Below are 24,732 nucleotides of genomic sequence, written 5' to 3'. Positions count from 1 at the left end.
GATGCAATTCCTAAGGCAGCAATAGTCTTGGGATTGTTTTCCTTTGGTTCCTTTTAATTTGGTTCTCTCTATATATCTTTCTCTCTCTCCCTCCCTTTCCCACTCTCTCCCTTTCTCCCCTGTATGATATTATCTTATAGTTGGTTGTTTTCCAGACTATTCGAACGCGAATATATACCAACCGAATCACCATACTGAACACTTTAGAAGATGTAGGAAGTGATCTTAGTCATTTGAATGAAGATGATCTCAGCAATTTGAAGAGATCGAGTTGGATCCACAGGAACACATTGACAGAGAGGGCAGTGTTATGGAGCCGGACCTGACTGAAATGGCGTCAGCTAGTGTTCTCCCAAGTTTGAACAAAATAAAACGCGGCGGAAGACCCAGAAGCCAGTTTTACAATCCTAGAAGATCTAGATTCTTGCCTTACTACGCCTTCAACTTCATTGGCATTAGTTAAGCGATTATTATATTCGAAAAGAACATAAAAAAAGGCATCGAGTGGTATGATTACCTTATTCTTAGGTCAGTAATTTTAACTGCCTTAATTTTAATACTGTTTATATTGTATTAGCATGCTCCCTTAAGATGTGGTCAGCCTCTAAACTTTTGTCATTTTGCCATATCATTCAGCTAATCAATTGAAGAAAAATTTAAGACTAGGAAGGCATTGATATAAAAGGAAATTGGAAGAAAGTTGTCGCACAAACACACCAGTTGGACTTGATATTTCCCGAAGCTAATTAGAGGAAATGGGGTCTCAATCAACTCCTATGGATTTTTTTCTCCCCTGCTTGAACAATGAGCTTTTCCAGCCTTTTGGTTTTTTATCAAATCTTTATTCACTTCAGAAGGGGGAATATAAACGTAGCAAACAATGATCTCTGTGTGCTCCTTGGGACAAATCTATTAATTGGGTAGCAACCAACTTACGAGCATGAGAGATTACTGGGCTACTGATCCTAGTCTCAGTGTCCCTTTTATGTCGTCAAGGATGTTGAGAAACTGATTCGAAGAACTTCTAAGAAACGCACATGTCAGAGACAACCTGACACTCACAATAGAAAAGAAATATGGGCATTTCAACCTGAGACCGATGATTGACTTGCTAAACTTCTGGTTCAACCAATTAGTGAAGCTTGGAAATTACCTGAGTGTTGACGGGTCCGTTATTTCCTTCAAAGAACGTTCCACACTTAAGCAAAAGAACCCAATGAAACCAATAAAAAGAGTCTACAAGCTTTGGTGCTTGGCCTGCATGACCGGTTATGTCTACAATTTTGAAACTTAGCAAGGAAAATTCCAAGCTTCAAGAATAATCTAGGATTCAGATTTGGCGGCAGAGTCGTCCGATAAATGACTTAAGCTCTCAGTGGAAAAGAGCATTTCGTTATCTCCGATAGTTTTTTCTTCGTATGTCTCCCTTCTTGAGCAACTAAGGAAAGATGGCATTCTGGTGTTTTGCACTATTCACTCAAATAGATAAGAGTTCCCTATCCTTGTATCCAACAGAACTCTAGATTTGATTGATTGGTGTCTGTTAATGGATGGATTCCAATTTCCAAGATTGTTCCGTTTGCCTCCAACTACCATGGTACTGATGTAGCCTATGTAAGGAGGAAGAATTATGGATGGGTCCACCTATGTTATTACAGCTCCTCAATTAGAGAAAGATTATGCTGATCATATGGGTGGGGATGTAAACCTTTTTGAACCCGAAAAGGGCAGCATATGAGAGAGATAGAAAGTCGTTGAAAAGGAGGCACTAACTTTTCTGGAGTTTCATTGATTTGACGCACTGTGTCCCCGTTTTGCACACTCTCCTGTTTCCCAAATAAAAAATAACCCTGCTTGAGTTTCGGCAAAGGTTCTTGAGAGGACTCATGTCTCTGCCACAATCAGAGAGGAAAAAGAGAAACACTTTTCAGCAGGCTGTTGCTGTTTGAAAAAAAAAACACGAGGAAGTTGTGGCGGCTCTGTTCCAGACAATGTCCCTCCTAGTGGTCTGGGTGAGCACTGGCCTCACTTCATTTCTCAACGTTCAAGATTGTGGTGTGTGGTGTGACGCTGTGCATCAATGAAAAAAGAAATTGTTTTGCTGAGTATCATCAATGAAATAGGTAATTTTGAAGACCACACTGCCATTCCCAGACGATGATTCCTATTCGAACTTTTATTTATCATCAGTGACAGTGTTGTAGCTAAAATTTTTGATTGAAGTTTTATATTCTGAATAAACAATTTTTTCGCTTAGAAAAAAGTGACTTGCTGAGCAGAACTTCTCGGTCTCTTCGGCTAGCATTTGATCAGGTTACGTTGCCCAGTGGGACCACGGAGCTCCATTTTGAACAAATTTTTTCCTAATCATTTTGGAAGGTTTCTCTTAGCATATTCAAAATCAGTGTGTCTTTCTCATCAGGAATCATATATTTTCCCCAAATGATTGAAAGAGAAGGGCTTGGTCGTGAAAGGGTTAAAGCAACCTTTGGCCGAATTAATAAAATAACAAAGTTCTTTTGAAGAAAATAAAAAGCGATTTTGAAACTTAAAAGGAACAAAATTTACCGCTTCGCAGTCTATTAAAAAATGTTTCAAATAAAATGGGTTTAGATATATGTTGTGTTTGTAGAATTATGAAAAACTAGAGGTTTACCGAAAACACCAAACCGACGCAACAAACTGGACTGGGAGCAGAAAAATACGTACGTTGTTTGCAGAAAATTAAAAACTAATTTTTTAAGCTTTCAACAGTCTTTTACCGGGCATGAAATCAATAAATTTGTTATATAATTTTAATTCTCCGAAAACCTCAAGCAATCTTAGTTTTCAGTAAAGCACTAGCTTTTCAGAATTCTTCAAACATAAGAAAATATCAAGAGCCAGCTTATTTGAAACATTTTTCTAAAAGTATGTTGCATAATCTGTGAAGCACTTTATTCGTTTTAAGTTTTAATTTTGCTCTTTACTTTCATCAGAAAAACTTTTTTAGTTAATTTTTGTTTGTTCATTCTTTTTACAAAACTTATTCCACAAGACTCAAGGAAAGATCTTTGTCCCATTTAGGCGAAAAATTAAGAAGTCAACATGAGTTTTTATTAAAAAAGGGCACCCTCTCCTCAATACCTCAATACTAAAACTTTTTTAGTTAATTTTTGTTTGTTCATTCTTTTTACAAAACTTATTCCACAAGACTCAAGGAAAGATCTTTGTCCCATTTAGGCAAAAAATTAAGAAGTCAACATGAGTTTTTATTAAAAAAGGGCACCCTCTCCTCAATACCTCGTTCTTTACTCTAAAGTTTGACTTTTTGTTGCAATTATTCAAGAACAACTATTAGAATAATTAGCTTTTTTGAAGCTCTAAAAAATTTTCGTATGAGGAGAAAGGTATTGAGGAGGGGACAACCACCCACCATATACGTAATAATTCCTGTTTATTTTAAGTTTTAATGTTGACCCTTACTTTCAGTTGAAATAACTTGTTTTTGCTTTTAAATAATTTCTGATCGTTTTTTAAATAATGCCGGGAAATCCTTTTCCATGGAAAATTCCCTTCCCCATGAACATTTTTCAATGGAAGGATTCTTCCATGTACTCCCCCCACTAGAAGAATACCCTCACCCCGAAAAAGATCCGCACATTTTCCGATAACCAGTACTACATGTAAACAGTGAGCAAAGTTCAGAGCCAGTAGCACTTCCGAGGGTCTGTAGGGTATCAAGTTATCTTAAAAGACATAGTTGCTAGATCTTTCGACAATGCTGAACAAAATGATTGTCTCAAAATTTTGATCAGAAAGTCTGGTGACAACCGTCACTGTGTTTTGGTTCTGTTGCCTTGTGACACTTATTGGAGTTTAACCTCCATAAGCTTTTCATCGACTTTTTAGTTGACCTAATCCATTTACTGCATCACAGCACCTTAGAAAATAAATCAATCACTTTTTTAAAGATGCACTGATTTCCTCTTTCAATTGTCTTGAAGGTTATTTATCTTCCAACTTATATTAATACAAGTGACCTTAATTTGTTAGAAACTGTAATGCTTCATTTCTAAAATTTTGTCCGAATGACTGGTGTATCCGAATAAGGTAAGTGATCACAATAGTCTTAATAAAAAACAATACACATTAATGAATTACCCAATCTTTTGAAATATCCCCTGCACAATGAGGGCTACTTTACCCAGAAGAGAATAGTATAGGTACTATTTATATTTCCTGCAGCCCTACTTCCAGGAATTTTTTTTTTAAATGAAGGCACTTAAATCACAACAAATTTACACGTCTGAGGAAGCTTTATTTTAATGTAGCTTTAGTAGCCCAATTTCAGTAAAAGTTGGAATCCTCTTTGCTCCAATAGATCAGAAATAAATCGACTATTTTAAATTAGCTAAGCTTGAAAATACCTTCGCTTTGTTTACTGGCCAACACAAATTACCTAGTCGTAAATTTTCAAGTGACATTTCCTTGTTTAAGTATTGAACAACATTTTGAACCCATAGTAAATAGTTACAGACCCAATCTAGACCAGTTTTGTATAAGGCAAAGTTGAATATCGTAAGATGTTATAACATTTCAAGCTTTTAGAATCAAGGTCCAAAATCTAAGAAAAAACTAGCTTTTAACGGAAAGTTGGGAGTTGGCTAAAGGGACGGGACAGAAAAGTCACTTTGCAAGTCCCAACTAGGCATCAAACTGAGTAAAATCTACGGATCAGAGAGAAATCGGGTTTGTGTTGTAAGGAGAGCAGACTAGAAAGGAACTTTTGGTAGGTAGCCTTTTTAACTGATTATGGCAAGCACCTGCCTTATCTCAATTTCTTTCAATGTAAAGTTAAAATAATACTATAAAACCTTTTCGTCGTTTTGTCTAAACCAGAATATCCTGTTTCTGCGTTGAATTAAGTTATCAACTAATTCCTTCGAGTTTCCCTTTTTGGCCCTAAATTTAGGGCCAAAAAGAGTTGTATCTTCCGTTTTGGGAACTTACCCATTTGGTTTCACAGTGCGTTGAGTTCTATCGGATAACTTAAAATAGTTTTGAATTTATTCTGGTTGATTAATATATTTATTCTAATCATAGCAGAAGGCTGTGATTACCTTAGTAAATAACTCAAGATTCTTGCTAGAATTTACTTCGTGGTTACATCATTGGAGTAGTATAGTTAACGTGACTTAAATCCTTTAATTAAGCCATTACATTAAAGTATATTCAGACCACAACAGAATAGCCTAATATCCTTCTTAGATGTCTCGTTATTCAGTTACGGGTCTTATGATTTCTTCCTTTTACTTCTTTCTAGCTAAGGCTTGGGTTTATCTAATAAGCCATTACATTAAAGTATATTCAGACCACAACAGAATAGCCTAATATCCTTCTTAGATGTCTCGTTATTCAGTTACGGGTCTTATGATTTCTTCCTTTTACTTCTTTCTAGCTAAGGCTTGGGTTTATCTAATAACCAGCATTATTGAAAGGTAAAATACTCTAAGATTAATTTAACTGAGTTCCTTCCCAGAAGCGTAAAATTGATGGAAATAAGCTTAGAATAACCAGGGATTTAAGGTGAAAAAACCCACAACAAGGAGTAAAACCTACGAGAGCTGTATGCCTTTCCCCAGGTAGTGTTTCGTGGAGCTTATGCACAGTGTTTATAACATAGGTCACATACAGAAACTGGAATTTTCTGGACTCTAGTTTTGCTTACCTCCTATGTGGATTTTCTAACGTTATACGGCAGTCTGAATCCTGAGGAGCGTCCCATCCCCTTTTGCTCGTTCTTTCACCTCCCTAATCCTTTCCCGGCCGTAGATACAGCTAGGTGGTCTTGATGTTATATAGAGAGGCTAGGAAAAGGGGACTATCATTAGGCAGGCAAAGAGTTTAAGATCTTTCCAGTCTAGGGATATTCAATCAAGTATTTCCCCTGCTGAAGTTTAAGGTTTATCTGAGGTCCAAGGAACACTGATTCTTGTTACAAAAATAATTAGAAAATATCTCGTTTTGGGTTAAACTGGTAAATTTCTGTCTAATCAATTGTGGTTATTCCGAGTTTTTGCCCACCTTGGAAGCCTTTAATTTACTGTCTCGAAACACCTTTAATAATAAAATAAAAATCGTAACAGTAGTATTCCCATTTCTAACCTAATTAGCAGAATTTACCAAATTTGATAATCTAGACTAAAGGATTCTAATACCATAGATCCAAGTCTTAACTAACCATCCAAGTGTGATTTATTCAATGAGAATTTCAGTAGCCCTAAACTTAAAATAATTCTTTTTCTCGGTGATGACGCTTGGATAATAGAAGCAACCTCCTTGGAATAACAGACATACACAATATTAGACTATTTAAATCTGAAGAGGGCCATTGGGAAGGTTTTATATAACAGCAGGAATTACAACGTTTTCTCCTCTTTTTATCGAACTTAATAATACAATTAGGTTGTCATCGAGTTCTGAGTACCGATTCGAACTATTTTCTTCCGATAAGAGTGCTACCAATTGGTTGATTGTTCCTTTAAGAAGCCTGATTTAAGACATTTATAATTAGAAATAAATACGCTCAAAAGGGGCGTTTAAAGGTAGAAGTTTACCCAGAGTGTTCTTAAAGTAACAACCAGACTTAGTTTCTAGCCCAGGAACTCTTGAAAGGGAATTCCTTGGGCTTAGTTCCTGTTGGGAACTCCTGAAAGGTCACATTGTTTAGCAACCAGATGGTAGTAGCTGTATTTTGCTTCTCAAAAGATGAGAAACAAGTTTGACTTTCGCTTCCCGTTTCATGGCGACAACTGCACTTTGGACTTTGAAACATTTAAGATAAATGAAATTGATGAGCATCTGAACCTTTTGATGGTTCACTGACAAGGAGGGGATTCTTTTTCAAAATGTAAGACGCTAGTGCTAGAGACTGACATCTCTTGCAAACCTAATTTTTCCAATCAACACTCCAGGTCCCTCCACTTCAACTTATGGTGAGTATTTAGTGCAGTAGAAATTCTTTTGTCCAAAGAGGGGAGGGTCCTTGAAAAGCTTGAAGAGGAGGCTGTAATGGCTGGTGCTGTCAGTGGATCAGATACCTAAATCAGTTGTGTGAATATGGCTAGTGGATTTTCTCAGAAGAGCAGAAACTCTAAATATCCTCATGATCATACATAAAAAACGAGGCCGCTTGATCAGATAAATGTGTGAGAGCGATGATTCACAAATGGATGAAAATGATGATGTGATTTGGCGTAAAGTCGATTTATATCTGGCCTTGGCAGTCTATACCAGGAGATCAAAAGATCCTGTCCTAGTTGATGCAATCAATCCAGCCATTGCTTTCTGAAAAATATATTCTATTCAGCTGTCATGGTTTGCAGCTTTGGTGAGAAAATTTCTATCGTTATACGCAACAAGTGCCACAGCAGAAAGGGTTTTCAGTAATGCAGGACTAATTGTCACTGCAATGCGTTCTATGTTGGATCCAGGCCGTGTAAACTTAATTTTATGTGAGATTCAAAGATTTAACGGAAAGTGCTAGAGTTTATTTTTAGAGTGTTTTGAATTTTTAATTCTGGCTCCTTAAACTGCCTGAGAATTAACAAAATAGGGAATTTAAAACTTAATTCAAATGAAATTCTGAAATTTAAAGTTAGAATTAGAAATTTAATAATATATTTATAATACATTTAATAATATAATTATAAAGAATTCTTTTCTTTATAAGATGTTGTCTCTTTTTATGCAAAAGCTTTTCTTTACAAAATGTTGCTTCTTTTCCTTCTTACACCTGGGAAAGAACTTTTCTTAAAAAACGACAGGCATACCATGTGCTTGAACATGGCGGGATACACTTACCCACTGTGTTCAAGCACGTCCAGGTCCACAGTACCATAATTGCTAAGATGGGAAGGAGAAAAAATAAGCTCTTTCATTCTCAAAGGAGTAGGTCAAAATAGTTAATTTTAAAACAATTATTTTATCACTCTTAAGTGAGAGGATTCAATCTTAAGGCAATGAGAAATAATAGCTTCTGTAGCGCAGAAAGTGACGGGTTGAGGGGTAGGGCAGTCAAAGAAGTAAAATACTGGTTGCAATACCAGGAAATTCGGACATAAAGTAGGATATATACATCAGATTCCATTGATGTTTCATAAATTAGCCATGGATTAATGGTGCAAGTAAATTTGTTTAATTCAAGTTTTAGATGTGAATTTGAATTAAATTTTGGATTACTTATTTTGTCGGATTCATTCAATTATCAGTCAGTTAAAGGTCTCGCTGTCGATCATTTAGATTAAAAGAATGTTTTTGAGAAGTTAAGATTGATATCTCATCCTTATTTTGTCCGAGGTTTGGTCATGGTAATGAAGCTAAAAAGGAATTGTGGACCGAATTCTGATAAAAACCGATACCGATTAAGTTTCCAAAACTTTTTAAAAGTAGCCAAAAAAATTACAATAGAATGAACACCTATCAATTGACGGCGCGCCACCGATAATCTTTCGGTGGCGTGCCGCCAAAAAATTTCGGAATTATATCCGACGCCACCAATTTTTATTCCGTGTCTAGTCACCACCTCTTGCATAAAATTATAATTATACGTAACTAGTGGCTTATCATCAAATATTTGCTTAAACATTGCTTTCCGAATCATTTATAGTTTATGACCCAGCGAATTCGTCATGCAAAAGATTTATTATTATCATTATTATTATTATTATTATTTTGTATACTGTATTCTATTAAACAAATGAAATTCCTACAATTAATACGGAATGTATCAAATTTTATCATGTTTAAATTAGATACGTTTAATAGCCCCCCCCCCATTAATTTTTACTTCCTTTTTAATCAACAAACTTCTAACAGTTCCCAAGAAAAAAAAAATCCAAATTCAATCCGCCAATAAAATACTAAAAATAGCAATTTTTTCGTAAGTTAAGAACTTGACATAAAAATAACCCTTACCCGTATGCAAAAACAAATGGTTCCGCATGTTAGTTTGTTTGGAGAATCCACGAGAGCAAATGGGACATCTAAAAGGCCAAGATCCAGTATGTACATAAGTATGGGATCTCAGATCGCCTGGAGTCGGGAATGACTTACCACATTGAGTGCATTTATGTGGTTTTTCCTGCAAAACACTTATCTTTAATAAAAGTTACACACAAAAACTTACTGTACTTTGAATTCTTCAACACAGCCAAGAAGATTGTTTGATACTAAATTTCTAATACCCACCGCGCATCAAGTTTTAAATGAATGAATTTATTGTCAGTTTAATATGTTTTAAAAGGGGAGACCCAGCGGATCACAGTAATTATCGACCGATATCTTTAGTACCTAGTCTTAGCAAAATATTATAAAGAATACTAGATGCTAGATTAGCTCATTGGCGAGAAAAATATAGGATTTTGAAGGAGGATCAGGCGGGGCTTCAAGAGGTATATAATGCTCTTCATAGGGTCTTGGTCTTACAGGCGCTTGTAGATACAAATGCAAAAGGGAAGAAAAGGTTATACGTTGCATTTTTAGATCTAGAAAAGGCCTTGGACAGTATTGATAGGATTTTCCTGCGCTTAGAACTGTTAAGGGTAAGCTTACCAAGACTTTTCGTTAGGATACTAGCTGATATGTATAGAAAGACATTTGGTATAGTTAAAGTTTTAGGGAAGGGATTATCGTCACCGTTTGAAATTAGAAAAGCAGTAAAAATGACAGGGATTAGAAAAAGAATTAGAAAAGGGTAGTATAAATGACAGGGTAGTATATAAATGATATTGTTGACCATTTTAAAAAGGTATGGGCCCCTACGGTGTCCCTAGGGAACCTGAAGTTATCTCTGTTGCTTTTAGCTGATGATGCAGTGTTGATAGGCAAGTCACAAGAGGAGCTCCAAATCTTATTGAGTATATTAGAATATTATTTAGATAGAAAGAAACTACTGTTGAATATCAAAAAGACTGAGATTGTGGTTTTTAGAGGAATTCGTGTGAATAATGATGATCAAAAAGTAGAATTTTATTATAAAGGTGAAAAAGTAAAAAAGAGCGAAAATTTTAAATATTTGGGAGTAACACTTTCAGCAAAAGGAGGATGGAAAGAGCATGTAAAAGAGATGATTAAGAGAGGGAAAGCAGTTTCAGCTGCCATTTTACGTAATTCAAGGCTTTCAAGTATAAAAGATTTAAAAATGCACAAATATGTTTTTAATTCTAAAGTTTTACATACTATACATTACGGAGCTGAACTCTGGGGGCATGACCCGGCAGCACAATTGGAATTAATTCAGCTGCAACACTTTAAAAGATTAATTGGTCTTCACGTAATGACCCACAATCAGGCAATAAAAGGTGACCTAGGAATATTTTCGCTGAGAATGAGTAGATTAGCACAGATGATCCGGTACTGGCTAAAAGTTCTAAGTATGCCAGAAGATAGGTTAGCAAAAGCAGCTTATGTGGAGATGCTACGGTCGAAACATAAAAAAATGGCCGTATCAAATAAAAAATATTTTAGATGGATTAGGAATATCATATATTTGGAATGAGGGGCTAGGACCCTCAGATCAGGGTGAGTCGTTTTTTGCGATTATTGTAGAAAAAATAAAAAAACAGGAAGTACAAAAATTGACCCACGCTGTTAAAAAATCTGAAACATTGAAGTTTTATTCCCAAGTAAAAGAGATATTTGGATTTGAATAATATTTAAAACTAGGATTACCGGGGGAGACATTGAGGACGTGGTTTCGGATCCGAGCGAATTGCCTGCCACTAAAAATTAGAAAAAGAGTATTTGAAAGAAAAAGGGTGGCCCCAGATGCAGATGCGGATTACTCTTGCCCCAGATGTAACCTAGGTATTGAGGATGTGGCCCATATTCTCACCGAGTGCCAGCAACTTTCTCTATTAAGGTAAAAGTTTTTTGAGGGTGGTAAATTGGAGTTCCGGGGGATCCTGAACACGACTGTAAAAAGGACAATCAGGCAGTTATGTAAATGTGTAAATGAAGCGTTGACATCAATGAGTGAAACTTAACATTTATGTTATTTTTCTTGTGGAGTGTAATTAAAAATACTGTTCTGTATGGCCTGTTTTTTGGCTTATAATAAATTATTATTATTATTATTATGCACATACTGATATATAGTAATCAAAATGTTAATATTATTTGATTTATTAAAGTTATAAAAGTAAAAACATTTATATTTTTGTCAGTAAAGTGCAAATTATGTTCTGGCCTTGGGAAGGCAGAGGGGTTTTAAGCCCAACTTATGTTAATTTCTACTCGTTTTGAGTTTGACTCGGTTATTTATTGTAATTTCTGTTCGTTTTGGGTTCCATTTATTTATCGATGTTGATTTACTGTAGTTTCACGCATGGTAGATTATTTGATTTTATTTTTGCTCATTTTTTGTTTAATGAAGTTCTTTACTTTTCTTTAAGAACCTTATTTTGTGGAATTTTTTTTTTTATTAATTTCTGTTCATTTTATATTGACATAGTCTTTTCAAGGAAAAAGAAAATAATAATTTAAATCTTTCGTTTTTTTAAAGACTTTATAGTTTGGCCTGCTATTTGTATGCTGGAAAAAATTTTCAGCAATATTTAACAACATACACCCTTTTATAAGTCTGGACACAAATAGTACTGTTTAATTTCGTTTCATACCTCCTTTAGTTGACCTGAAATGGAAAACTTGATAACATTCGCAAAAAAGTCTGTTTACTTTCTTTGATAGCTTGGATACACTTACGCTATTTTGACTTGGTTAAATTTTAAGAGCAGAAGTAGCCTCGAAAGTATGAAGATAATACCCTAGTCGTTCTTGGGATACTGCTGAGTACCTTACTGGGAATTATCATTAACACAATGCATTTTCATTTAATCTTAAGGCAACATTTATTTTTTAAACATAAAGGCAAATGGGAAGGTGGGTGTGGGAGGGGGATTAGTTTTCCTCCAATCACTTTCGACCATTAAAAAGGGCATTAAGCTTTTCGATTTCCAATCGAATGAGCCCTTTTTGAGTTTCTACGACAACGCTTTCTATAAACAGCTTATATGCCCAAAGGGCATAAATTACAACCCTTACCCAAAGGGCAGTGAGGGTGGATGTAATCCTGTAAGTAAAACTTTCAACTACGTGGCAGTGAGGGTGGTTGTCATCCTGTAAGACATAATTTCCGGAACTTTCAACTACGTTAAACGAAATGGCTATCTCAAAATTTTGATTGGATGTGTTTGGGAAAATGGTGGGCGTGAGAGTGGCGTTATTCGCTCTCCCATCACTTTCAACTATTAAAACAGACACTAGCCCTTTCAATTTCCAATAAAATGAGCCCTTTTGAAGTTTCTACGACAACGCTTTCAATAAAAACCTTATATGCCCCCAGGGCATACTTAAAACTCTTACCCTGAGGGCTGGGGTTGTCATCCTCAAAGACCTAATTTCCAGAACTTTCTACTACGTTGAACAAAATGGCTGTCTGAAAATTTTGATTGGATGTGTTTGGGGGAATGGTGCACGTGAAAGGGTGGTTAGTTACCCTCCAATCACTTTCGACTATTAAAATGGGCAGTAGCCCTCTCAATTTCCAATTGAATGAGCCCCTTTTGAAGTTTTTACGACAACTCTATCTATAAAAACCTTGTATGCCCCCAGGGCATAACTTACAACCTTTGCCCTGGGGGCTCTGGGGGGTTTGTCATCCTCAAATACATAATTTCTAGAACTTTAAACTACGTTGAAAAAAATGGCTATCTCTAAACTTCGATTGAATGTGTTTGGGGAAATGGTGGGCGTGAGAAGGGGGTCAATTTCTCTCCACTCACTTTCGACAATCAAAAAGGGCAATTTCAATTTCCAAGCAAATGAGCCCTTTTTGAAATTTCTACAGCAAATTTCTATATAAACCTTATATGCCCCCAGGGCATAACGTAGAGCCATTGCACTGAGGGCTCTGAGGGGGTTATCATCCTAAAAGACCTAATTTTCAGAACTTTCGACCACGTTGAGCAAAATGATTACCTCAAATATTTGATTGGATTTGTTTTGGGAAATGGTGGGCATGAGAGGGGGGTTGGTTGCCCTTCAATCGCTTTTGACTATTAAAAGGGCACAAACCCTTTCAGTTTCCAATTGAATGAGCCCTTTTCGATGTTTTTACAACATCGCTTTCTATAAAAACCTTACATACCCCCAGGGCATAACTTACAATCCTTGTCCTGAGGGTTATGGGGGGGGGGTTGCCATCCTTACAGACCTAATTCCCAAAACTTTCAACTACGTTGAATAGAATGGCTATTTAAAATTTTTGATCGGATGTGTTTTGGGAAAAGGTGGGCGTGAGAGGTGTGTTTAGTTGCCCTCAAATCACATTCGACTATTAAAAATGGCGCTAACCCTTTGAATTTCTAATCGAAAGAACTCTTTTTCAAGTTTCTACGACACAAATTTCAATAAAAACTTCAATGCCCCCAGGGGATAACTTATAACTCTGGCCCTGAAGACTGTTAGGGGGAGTGTTCTGCTCAAAGGTATAATTTCCTGAACTTTAAACTGCGTGGAACAGAATGGCTATCTCAAGATTTTAATTGGATGTGTTTGGGGAAATGGTGGACGTGGAAGGGGTGTTAGTTGCCTTCCAATCACTTTCGACTATTAAAAACAGCACTATCCATTTCAATTTCTAATCGAATGAGCCCTTTTTGAAGTTTCTACGACAAAGCGTTCTATAAAAACCTTATATGCCCCCAGGGAATGACTTACAACCCTTGCTTTGAGGGCTGTGGGGGAGTGTCCTCCTCAAAAACATAATTGCTATCTGTAAATCAACTACGCTGAACAAAATGGCTATCTCAAAATTTTGATTGGATGTGTTTGGGGAAAAGGTGGGCGTGAGAGGGAGGTTAGTTGCCCTCAAATCATTTTTGACTATTAAAAAGGGCATTAGAACTTTGAATTTCCATTCGAATGAGCCCTTTTTCAAGTTTCTACGACAATGATCAACAAAAACTTATATGCCCCCAGGGCATAACTTACAGCCCTTACACTGAGGGCTCTGTGGGGGTTATCATCCTAAAAAACCTAATTTTCAGAACTTTCGACTACGTTGAGCAAAAGGGGGCAGGGTTGAGCAGGGGTGTTAATCGCCTTCCAATCACTCTTGACTATTAAAAAGGGCACAAGCCACTCCAATTTCCAATTGAATGAGCCCTTTTGGAAGTTTCTACGACAAGTTCTTCGATACGAAGTGTCCTGCCCTACAGGAAAAATTTGATAAATAATACATTGTGCCAACATCGTTCTTATATGCCTCCAGGGCATAACTTAAAACCCTTGCACTGAGGGTTGTGGGGGAGTGTCCTCCTCAAAAATATATTTTCTATGTGGAAATAAACCACGCTGAATAAAATGGCTATCTCAAAATTTTAATTGGATGTGTTTGGGGAAATGCTGGATGTGGAAGGGGTGTTAGTTGCCTTCCAATCACTTTCGACTATTAAAAACAGCACTAGCCATTTCAATTTCTAATCGAATGAGCCCTTTTTGAAGTTTCTACGACAAAGCGTTCTATAAAAACCTTATAAGCCTCCAGGGCATAACTTACAACCCTTGCTTTGTAAGGCTGTGGGGGTGTGTCCTCCTCAAAAACTTATTTTCTATATGGAAATCAACTACGCTGAACAAAATGGCTATCTCAAAATTTTGATTGGATGTGTTTTGGGAAAAGGTGGGCGTGAGAGGGAGGTTAGTTGCCCTCCAATTACTTTCGACTATTAATAAGGGCACTAGACCTTTGAATATCCATTCGAATGAGCCCTTTTTCAAGTTTCTACGACAAAGATTTCAACAAAAACTTATATGCCCCCAGGGCATAACTTACAGCCCTTACACTGAGGGCTCTGTGGGGGTTATCATCCTAAAAAACCTAATTTTCAGAACTTTCGACTACGTTGAGCAAAAGGGGGCAGGGTTGAGCAGGGGTGTTAATCGCCTTCCAATCACTTTTGACTATTAAAAAGGGCACAAGCCACTCCAATTTCCAATTGAATGAGCCCTTTTTGAAGTTTCTACGACAACTTCTTCGATACGAAGTGCCCTGCTCTAAAGGAAAAAATTGATAAATAATATATTGTGCCAACATCGTTCTTATATGCCTCCAGGGCATAACTTAAAACCCTTGCACTGAGGGTTGTGGGGGAGTGTCCTCCTCAAAAATATATTTTCTATGTGGAAATAAACCACGCTGAATAAAATGGCTATCTCAAAATTTTGATTGGATGTGTTTGGAGGAATGAGGGACGGGGGGGTGGGGGGGTGCTAGTTGCCCTCCAATCAATTTCCACTATTAAAAAGGGCACTAGAGAGGGAGGGAGGTGGGCGTTAAACTGCGTGAAACAAAATAGCTATCTCAAAATTTTGATTGGATGTGTTTGGGGAAAAGGTGAGCGTGAGGGGGGGGGGGGGGTAGTTGCCCTCAAATCATTTTCGACTATTAAAAAAGGCACTAGCCCATTGAATTTCCAATCGAATGAGCCTTTTTTCAGGTTTTTACGACAAAGATTTCAATAAAGACCTTATATGCCCCCAGGGCATATTTTATAACCTATGCCCTGAAGACTGTGGGGGGAGTGTCCTGCTCAAAGGTATAATTTCCTGAACTTTAAACTGCGTGGAACAAAATGGCTATCTTAAAATTTTAATTGGATGTGTTTAGGGAAATTTGGGATGTGGAAGGGGTGTTAGTTGCCTTCCAATCACTTTCGACTATTAAAAACGGATCTAGCCATTTCAATTTCTAATCGAATGAGCCCTTTTTGGAATTTCTACGACAAAGCGTTCTATAAAAACCTTATATGCCCCCAGGGAATGACTTACAATCCTTGACCCTGAGGGCTGTGGGAGACTGTCCTGCTCAAAAACATAATTTCTATCTGAAAATCAACTACGCTGAACAAAATGGCTATCTAAAAATATTGATTGGATGTGTTTGGGGAAAAGGTGAGAGTGAGAGGGAGGTTAGTTACCCTGAAATCACTTTTGACTATTAAAAAGGGCACTAGACCTTTGAAATTCCAATAGAATGAGCCCTTTTTCAAGTTTCTACAACAAAGATTTCAATAAAAACTTATATGCCCCCAGGGCATAATTTATAAACCTTGCCCTGAAGACTGTTGGGGGAGTGTCCTGCTCAAAGGTATAATTTCCTGAACTTTAAACTGCGTGGAACAAAATGGCTATCTCAAAATTTGGATTGGATGCGTTTGGGGAAATGGTGGGCGTGGAAGAGGTGTTAGTTGCCTATCAATCACTTTCGACTATTAAAAAGGGCACTAGCAATTCCAATTTCCAATCGAATTAGCCCTTTTTGAAGTTTCTACGACAACACGTTCTATAAAAACCTTATAAGTCCCCGGGACATAACTTACAACCCTTGCCCTGAGGGCTGTGAGGGATTGTCATCCTTAAAGACCTAATTTCTAGAACTTAAAACTACGATGAATAAAATGGCTATCTCAAAATTTTGATTGGATGTGTTAGGGGAAAAAGGGGGCATGAGAGGGGGTTAGTTGCCCTCCAATTACTTTCGACTATTAAAAAGGGCGCTAGCCCTTTGAATTTCCAATCGAATGAGCCTTTTTTGAAGTTTCTACAACAACGCCTTCTATAAAAACCTTATATGCCCCTAGGGCATAACTTACAACACTTGCGCTGAGGGCTGTGGGGGAGTATCCTCCTCAAAAACATAATTTCTATCTGGAAATCAACTACGCTGAACAAAATGGCTATCTCAAAATTTTGATGGGATGTGTTTCGGGAAATAGTGGGCGTGGAAAGGGTGTTAATCGCCTTCTAATCACTTTTGACTATTAAAAAGGGCACTAGCCACTCCAATTTCCAATCGAATGAGCCCGTTTCGAAGTTTCTACGACAACTCCTTCGATACGAAGTACCCTGGTATGGAAAAAAAAAAAAAAACATTGTGCCAACATCGTTCTTTACTTAGGCAGCGCGATTGCGCTGCCTATGATATTGAACAGTTTTGTAGTCGAAAGTTTGCCAAACGTAAAACAAATCATACAACCAGTTAATGTAAATATTTTTAACTTAAAATATATCTGTGATTTGTTTGCATAGCTAGCTTAAGCTTAGAACTTTTCAATTTTGACAACTACCTTGAAGATTCAAAAAAACACGAGGGTGACAAGTGGAAACTACTGGATTTTTAATTTTCTACGTTTTATTCAACAACAATCAACAACGAAGCTACTGCTTTATAATTTTTTGATTCTATAGCAAACGCTAAACAACTTCAAAAGCAAAGGGTTTACCCAAACGTTTCTAGAAGGGTGGTTTTCTTGAATTGGAACCACCGGTCTTGAATCACTTTCCATGTGTCTTCACGGATGAAAACGGACAGGAATAATGTTCCATTATAATTTTTGCGACTGGAAACACTTTTTGCTATTTTGGAAAGTGTATCCAGACGGATCGTGGAAAGTGAACCTGAAAACCACATTTCTGGCATAATTTTCAGACAGGCCGAAGAACACGAAAGCATATGGTAACGTTAAAATTGAACAAAATGGATACATTTCGGAAAGAATATTATGGGGGCCTGAATAAAGAGGACCAGTTCATATTCCGAAGTGCAAGCAAGCTAGATAGGGGTCCTGAATTCAAAATCTTTTTTGCTCGTTTTTGCTTTCAAGCAGTATTTGAGACGTACGACTGAGCAGGATAGTATTTCCAGGAATCTCACGAAAACCACCCTCAAATCACTAAAAAAAACTTAAAGCATGTGAAATACCCATTCAGTATATTTACATACTATTAACAAGTAAGGACAAAACACAAAGCAGTAAGCCTACGAGGTTCTAATATTAAATATTGGGATCTGACCCCCCCCCCCACCACAGGGTTTTGGACGGTGGCTTGCTTGTCCAAAAAATCACGTAGACTACTGAATCCACATATTCTGAGGCGGCAGGATCTTATGTCGATTATGTTACAAGACATTTTGTCCAGGCAGTGGTAGTTTCTGATTCTTATACCTATACACCAACGACAAAAAATTGCAAACAGCTGAAGAGAACCAAAAGTTTGTCGTGTCCAACGATTGAATTTTCGCCTAACATGAAGATTGTCAAAAGTAAGGAGGAATTTCTGAGATATCCCAAAAATAAACAGTGCATCCATCGGCCTACTTACTGAGAGGCTGGCGAACTAAAGATGTAAAGTTCTGCATACTCAGGATGATGCTGATGTCTTAGTTGTATAAACTGCAGCCAGTTGGGCTGCAACTTTCTCGACTACTTTCATTCGAAATGGCACTTATTAGTACTTCTGCTGTATTAAGCCAACCTTGATAGTATATACCAAGGTACCACTTTGCGCAGACCCCCGTACCAAACAGGTTCTTCTACTAGGTAAACAGGCCATCACACTCGGTCATTACACTCTTTGCCAAGAGATTAAACCAGTATTGTCTATAACATAATTTACGTTGGTTAAACTTCCGATGGTTAAGAAAGCGTAACAGGTAATTAAAGTATGAGAAATGGGATGCTATAATTAGAATGATTTTAAGTTGAAACATTGTGACGTGAAAATAACTCAGTTATTTGCTTGCGTGTATAGGAATTCCCATGTTATTTGCTTGCTTGTATTTTGTGTTAAAATAAGTAGTTTTTATATCTTTTTAAAAGAGTTTTAAGGGGTTTGAGAGACTCAGTTGCCTAATTCCGTGTGATGTTAAACTTCAGATGGTTAAGAAAGAGTAACAGGTAATTAAAGTATTAGAAATTGGATTCTATAATTAGAATGATTTTAAGTTGAAACATTGTGACGTAAAAATAACTCATTTATTTGCTTGCGTGTATAGGAATTCTCATGTTATTTGCTTGCTTGTATTTTGTGTTAAAATAAGTAGTTTTTATATCTTTTAAAAGAGTTTTAAGGGGTTTGAGAGACTCAGTTGCCTAATTACGTGTGATTTTTCTTTACTTGATGGTCATTAAAAACGAAATTTTTTTTTTAAATAAGTAGTTTTTTTATCTTTTAAAAGAGCTATAAGGGGTTTGAGAGACTCAGTTGCCTAATTCCGTGTGTTTTTACTTTACTTGATGGTCATTAAAAACGAATTTAGTGTGAAAAATAAGGAGTTTTTCTATCAAATAAAAGAGCTTTACGGGGATTGAGAGACTCATACGCATAATTCAGTGTGGAATTTCTTTACTAGATGGTCATTAAAAACGAAAATTTTGTGGTAAATAAGTAGGTTTAGTCTATATATAAATAGATTTATATTGAGTTATAGACTCATTTGAATGCTTCCAGGTGATTTTTATTTAAATGGTGGTCATTTGATTTATCTTTTAAAAAAGATGTACAGGGTTTGAGAGACTCAGTTGCCTAATTCTGTGTGAATTGTCTTTACTTGATGGTCAATCAAAACTAATTTTGTATTATAAATACTTAGTTTTTGTATCTGTTACAATATAAGTACAGGTATTGAGAGAATCTGGTGTAGGTGCTCGTGGTCAATTCCGGTTCATGATCGGCATTTAAATAAAAATTTTTGTGGTCCTTCAGAAGTTTTTGTATCTTTTTAATGTTAGTTAAGAGGACTGAGAAACTATTTATCCGGTCTACTTGTGGTGTTCCTTAACATGGTGGTCATTAAAAACGAACATTTTGTGTTAAATAAGTAGTTTTTTTATATTTTAAAAGAACGTTACGGATATTTAGAGACTCAGTTGCCAGATTCCGTGTGGTTTTTGTTTACTTGGTGGTCAATAAAAAAGAAAATTTTGTGTTAAATAAGTAGTTTTTGTATCTTTTAAAAGAGCTTTACGGGGATTGAGAGACTCAGTTGCCTAATTCCGTGTGGTTTTTCTTTACTTGATGGTCATTAAAACTAAATTTTTGTGTTTAATAAGTAGTTTTTGTATCTTTTAATAGAGCTCTACAGGGTTTGACAAACTCAGTTGTCTAAGTCCGTTTGGTTTTCCTGTACGTTGTATTCATTAAAAGCTATAATGGTTTGTTAAATCAGTATATTGGATATCTTTTAATTTTTCAGTTCATGGAGATCGAGGGTAAGGGGAAAGAGCCTATGTGATTTTTTTTTAATTTATGGGAATTAAAAACGGAATTTTTGGGTTAAATAAGTAGGTTTTCTATATTTTTAAATATCTGTACATGGATTGAGAGACTCAGTTGCATGATTATATGTGAGTTTACATTAATTTGTGGTAATTAAAAAAGAAATTTTTTTGTTAAATAAGTATTTATTGTATATTTTAAAAGAGCTTTACGGGGATTGAGAGACTCAGTTGCCGGATTCCGTGTGGTTTTTCTTTACTTGGTGCTAATTAAAGACTAAATTTTTTTGTTAAATAAGTAGTTTTTTTATATTTTATAAGAGATTTACTGGGTTTTATATACTAAGTTGCCGGATTCCGTGTGGTTTTTGTTTTCATGGTGGTAATTAAAAAAAAAATTTTTGTGTTAAATAATTATTTTTTTTATCTTTTAAAAGATAGTTAAGGTTTTTTATAGACTATTGTTCATGTGTACGTGTGGTTTTTTCCTTTAATTTTAGTAAATAAAAACGAAATTTTTTGTGTTAAATGAGTGGTTTTTATATATTTTAAAATACATTTAAAGGGATGGAGAGACTCATTTTTAACATGTAACAGTTAAATTTTATTGATTTTTAAAAGTTCATTTTACGAATTTCTTTCGTTGAAATGCAAGAGTTGGAATATTTCAGTAGTGTTTGGTTGTGGTTTACCTTGTCACAGTTGACATTTTCTTGATTTTTCAAAGTTCATTTTGAATTTCATTCGCTGAAATGCAAGAGTTGGAATATGTTCAGTAGTGTTTGGTTGTGGTTTACCTTGTTACAATTACATTTTCTTGATTTTGCAAAGTTCATTTTGAATTTCTTTCGTTGAAATGCAAGAGTTGGAATATTTCAGTAGTGTTTGGTTGTGGTTTACCTTGTCACGATACATTTTCTTGATGTTTCAAAGTTCATTTTGAATTTCTTTCGATGAAATGCAGGAGTTGGAATCAGTTCAGGATTGTTTGGTTGTGCTTTACCTTGTCATCAGTTACATTTTCTTGATTTTTCAAAGTTCATTTTGAATTTCTTTCGCTGAAATGCAAGAGTTGAGAATAGTTTCAGTAGTGTTTGGTTGTGGTTTACCTTGTCACTAGTTACATTTTCGTGATGTTTCAAAGTTCATTTTGAATTTCTTTCGTTGAAATGCAAGAGTTGGAATATTTCAGTCGTGTTTGGTTGTGGTTTACCTTGTCACAGTTACATTTTCTTGATTTTTCAAAGTTCATTTTGAATTTCTTGTCGTTGAAATGCAAGAGTTTGGAATATTTCAGTAGTGTTTAGGGTTGTGAGACTCAGTTACCTTGATTCACAGTGTGCATTTTTCTTGATTTTTCAAAGTTCATTTAAAATGAATTTCTTTTGTTGAAATGCAAGAGTTGGAATATTTCAGTAGTGTTTGGTTGTGGTTTACCTTGTCACAGTTGCATTGATTCCGTGTGATTTTTTCTTTACTAGGTGGTCATTAAAATTGAATTTCTTTGTGTTGAAATGCAAGTAGTTTTGGAATCTTTCAGTAGTGCTTTACGGGGATTGAGAGGCTCAGTTTTACCTTGTCACAGTTACATTTTCTTGATTTTTCAAAGTTCATTTTGAATTTCTTTCGTTGAAATGCAAGAGTTGGAATATTTCAGTAGCGTTTGGTTGTGGTTTACCTTGTCACAGTTACATTTTCTTGATTTTTTAAAGTTCATTTTGAATTTCTTTCGCTGAAATGCAAGAGTTGGAATATTTCAGTAGTGTTTGGTTGTGGTTTACCTTGTCACAGTTACATTTTCTTGATTTTTCAAAGTTCATTTTGAATTTCTTTCGTTGAAATGCAAGAGTTGGAATATTTCAGTAGTGTTTGGTTGTGGTTTACCTTGTCACAGTTACATTTTCGTTATGTTTAATATTTCATTTTGAAGTTATTTCATTGATATTCAAGTGTTGGTAGAGATCATCAGTCTTTGGTTGTTGTTTCGCTTGTCACAGTTACATTTTCTTGATTTTTCAATGTTCATTTCTACTTTCTTTCGTTGAAATGGAAGAGTTGGAATTTTGCAGTTGTGAGAGGTTGTGTTTTAACGTGTCAAATATACATATTCTGGATATTTCAAAGTTCATTTTGAATTTTTATTATTGAATTGCAAGAGTTGGAATATTTCAGTTGTGTTTGTCTGTGGTTTACCTTGTCACATTTTCATTTTCTGGATTTTTCAAAGTTCATATTGAATTTCTTTCGTTGAAATGCACGAGTTTGAATATTTCAGTAGAGTTTGTTTATTGTTTACCTTGTAACAGTTTCATTTTCTTGATTTTTAAAACTTCATTTTGAATTTCTTTCGTTGAAATGCAAGACTTGGAATATTTCAGTAGTGTTTTGTTGTGGTTTCCCTTGTCACAGTTACATTTTCTTGATTTTTCAAATTTCATTTTGAATTTCTTTCACTGAAATGCAAGAGTTGGAATATTTCAGTAGTATTCTGTTGTGGTTTACCTTGTCAAATTTTTTTTTTCTTGATTTTTAATTTTTCATTTTTAATTTATTGATCTGAAATGCAAGAGTTTGTCTATTTGATTAGTGTTTTGTTGTTGATTAAATTTTCACAGTTACATTTTATTGATTTTTAAAAGTTAATATTGTATTTATTTAGTTGAAATGCAAGAGTTTGAATATTTCAGTAGTGTTTGGTTTTGTTTTACCTTGTCACAGTTACATTGTCTTGATTTTTAAAATTTAATTTTGTATATCTTTGGTTGAACTGCTATAGTTGGAATAGTTCTGTAGTTTTTGGTTGTGGGGTACGTTGTCACAGTTAGATTTTCTTGATGTTTCAAAGTTCATTTTGAAGTTATTTCGTTGAAATGCAAGAGTTGGAATATTTCAGTAGTGTTTGGTTGTGGTTTACCTTGTCACAGTTACATTTTATTGATTTTTCAAAGTTCAATTTGAATTTCTATCGTTGAAATGCAGGATTTGGAATATTTCATTTGTGTTTGGCTGTGGTTTACCTTGTCACAGTTACATTATCATGATTTTTCAAATTTCACATTTAATTTATTTCGCTTTAATTCAAGAGGTGTTAGTTGTAACTAGTGTTTTTTTGTGGTTTCCCTTGTCACAGTTACATTTTCTTGATTTTTCAAAGTACATTTGAATTTCTTTCGTTGAAATTCATTATTTTTAAAATTTCATTAGTTATTTGTTGCTGTTTAAATTGTAAAGTTTTATAATTCAAGATTTTTCAAAGTTAAATTTTATTTTATTTAGATGAAATTCAAGAGTTGGAATATTTCAGTAGTGTTTGGTTGTGGTTTACCTTGTCACAGTTTTATTTTCTTGATTTTTAAAATTTAATTTTTAATTTATTTCGTTTAAATGCAATATTTGGAATATTTCAGTAGTGTTTTGTTGTTGTTTACCTTGTCACAGTTAAATTTTATTGTTTTTTTATTTTTTATTTTTTATTTAGTGTCTTTTAATTGCAAGGGTTGGATTTTTACATTAGTGTTTGTTTGTGGTGTAACTTGTCACTGTTACATTTTATTTATTTTTCAAAGTTCATTTTGAATTTCTTTCGTTGAAATGAAAGAGTTGGAATATTTCAATAGTGTTTGTTTGTGGTTTACATTGTCACAGTTACATTTTATTGATTTTAAAAATTTAATTTTGAATTTCTTTATTTGAAATTCAAGAGTTTGAATATTTCAGTATTGGTTGGTTGTGATTTACCTTGTCACAATTACATTTTCTTGATTTTTCAAAGTTAATTTTGAATTTATTTCGTTGATATGCAAGAGTTTGAATATTTCAGTAGTGTTTGGTTGTGTTTTACCTTGTCACAGTTACATTTTCTTTATTTTTCAATTTTCATTTTGAATTTCTTTATTTGTAATGAAAGAGTTGGAATATTTCAGTAGTGTTTGGTTGTGTTTTTCCTTGTCACAGTTAAAGTTTCTTGATGTTAAATTTTCTTGATTTTTCAAAGTTCAGTTTGAATTTCTTTAGTTGAAATGGAAGAGTTTGAATATTTCAGTAGTGTTTGGTTTTTGTTTAACGTGTCACAGGTTCATTGTCTTGATTTTTTCAAAGTTCTATTTGAATTTCTTTTGCTGAAATGCAAGAGTTGGAATATTCCAGTAGCGTTTGTTTTTAATATAACTTGTCGAAGATAACTTATATATTTAGTTATATTTTAGTTGCTAAGGTATGTCGTTGTTTTGAAAGAGTTGGCATATTTCAGTAGTGTTTTGTTATGGTTTACCTTGTCACAGTTAAATTTTAATGATTTTTAAAAGTTCATTTTTAATTTATTTAGTTTAAATGCTAGATTATTAATAATTAAGAATTGTTTTGTTTTGGTTTACCTTTTCAAATTTAAAGTTTCTTTATATTTAAAAGTTCATTTTGAATTTCAGTAGTGTTTGGTTGTGGTTTACCATGTCACAGTTACATTTTCTTGATTTTTAAAAGTTCATTTTGAATTTCTTTCGCTGAAATGAAAGAGTTGGAATATTTCAGTAGTGTTTGGTTGTGGTTTACCTTGTCGCAGTTACATTTTCTTGATTTTTCAAAGTTCATTTTGAATTTCTTTCGCTGAAATGCAAGAGTTGGAATACTTCAG

The 24,732-nt window shown here is 34.9% G+C and overlaps 1 protein-coding gene across 1 annotated transcript in view; it reads right to left on the bottom strand.

The window, feature by feature from the left end:
- LOC148955171 (uncharacterized) overlaps positions 1-24,732 on the bottom strand; it is a 232,017-nt gene that overhangs the window by 8,041 nt on the left and 199,244 nt on the right. Inside the window, exon 5 of the mRNA XM_089108088.1 lies at positions 8,959-9,124. Within this exon, the coding sequence (XP_088964214.1) occupies positions 8,959-9,124 (166 nt within the window). The remainder of the gene's footprint in view (positions 1-8,958; positions 9,125-24,732) is intronic.

This window comes from Artemia sp. Qi Xiang Cuo, chromosome 2, assembly GCF_049724085.1.
Source record: "Artemia sp. Qi Xiang Cuo chromosome 2, ASM4972408v1, whole genome shotgun sequence".
In the NCBI taxonomy this organism is placed as follows: domain Eukaryota; kingdom Metazoa; phylum Arthropoda; class Branchiopoda; order Anostraca; family Artemiidae; genus Artemia; species Artemia sp. Qi Xiang Cuo.
The sequence above is the reverse complement of the archived record's forward strand: the minus strand, read 5'-3'. Positions and strand labels throughout refer to the sequence as shown.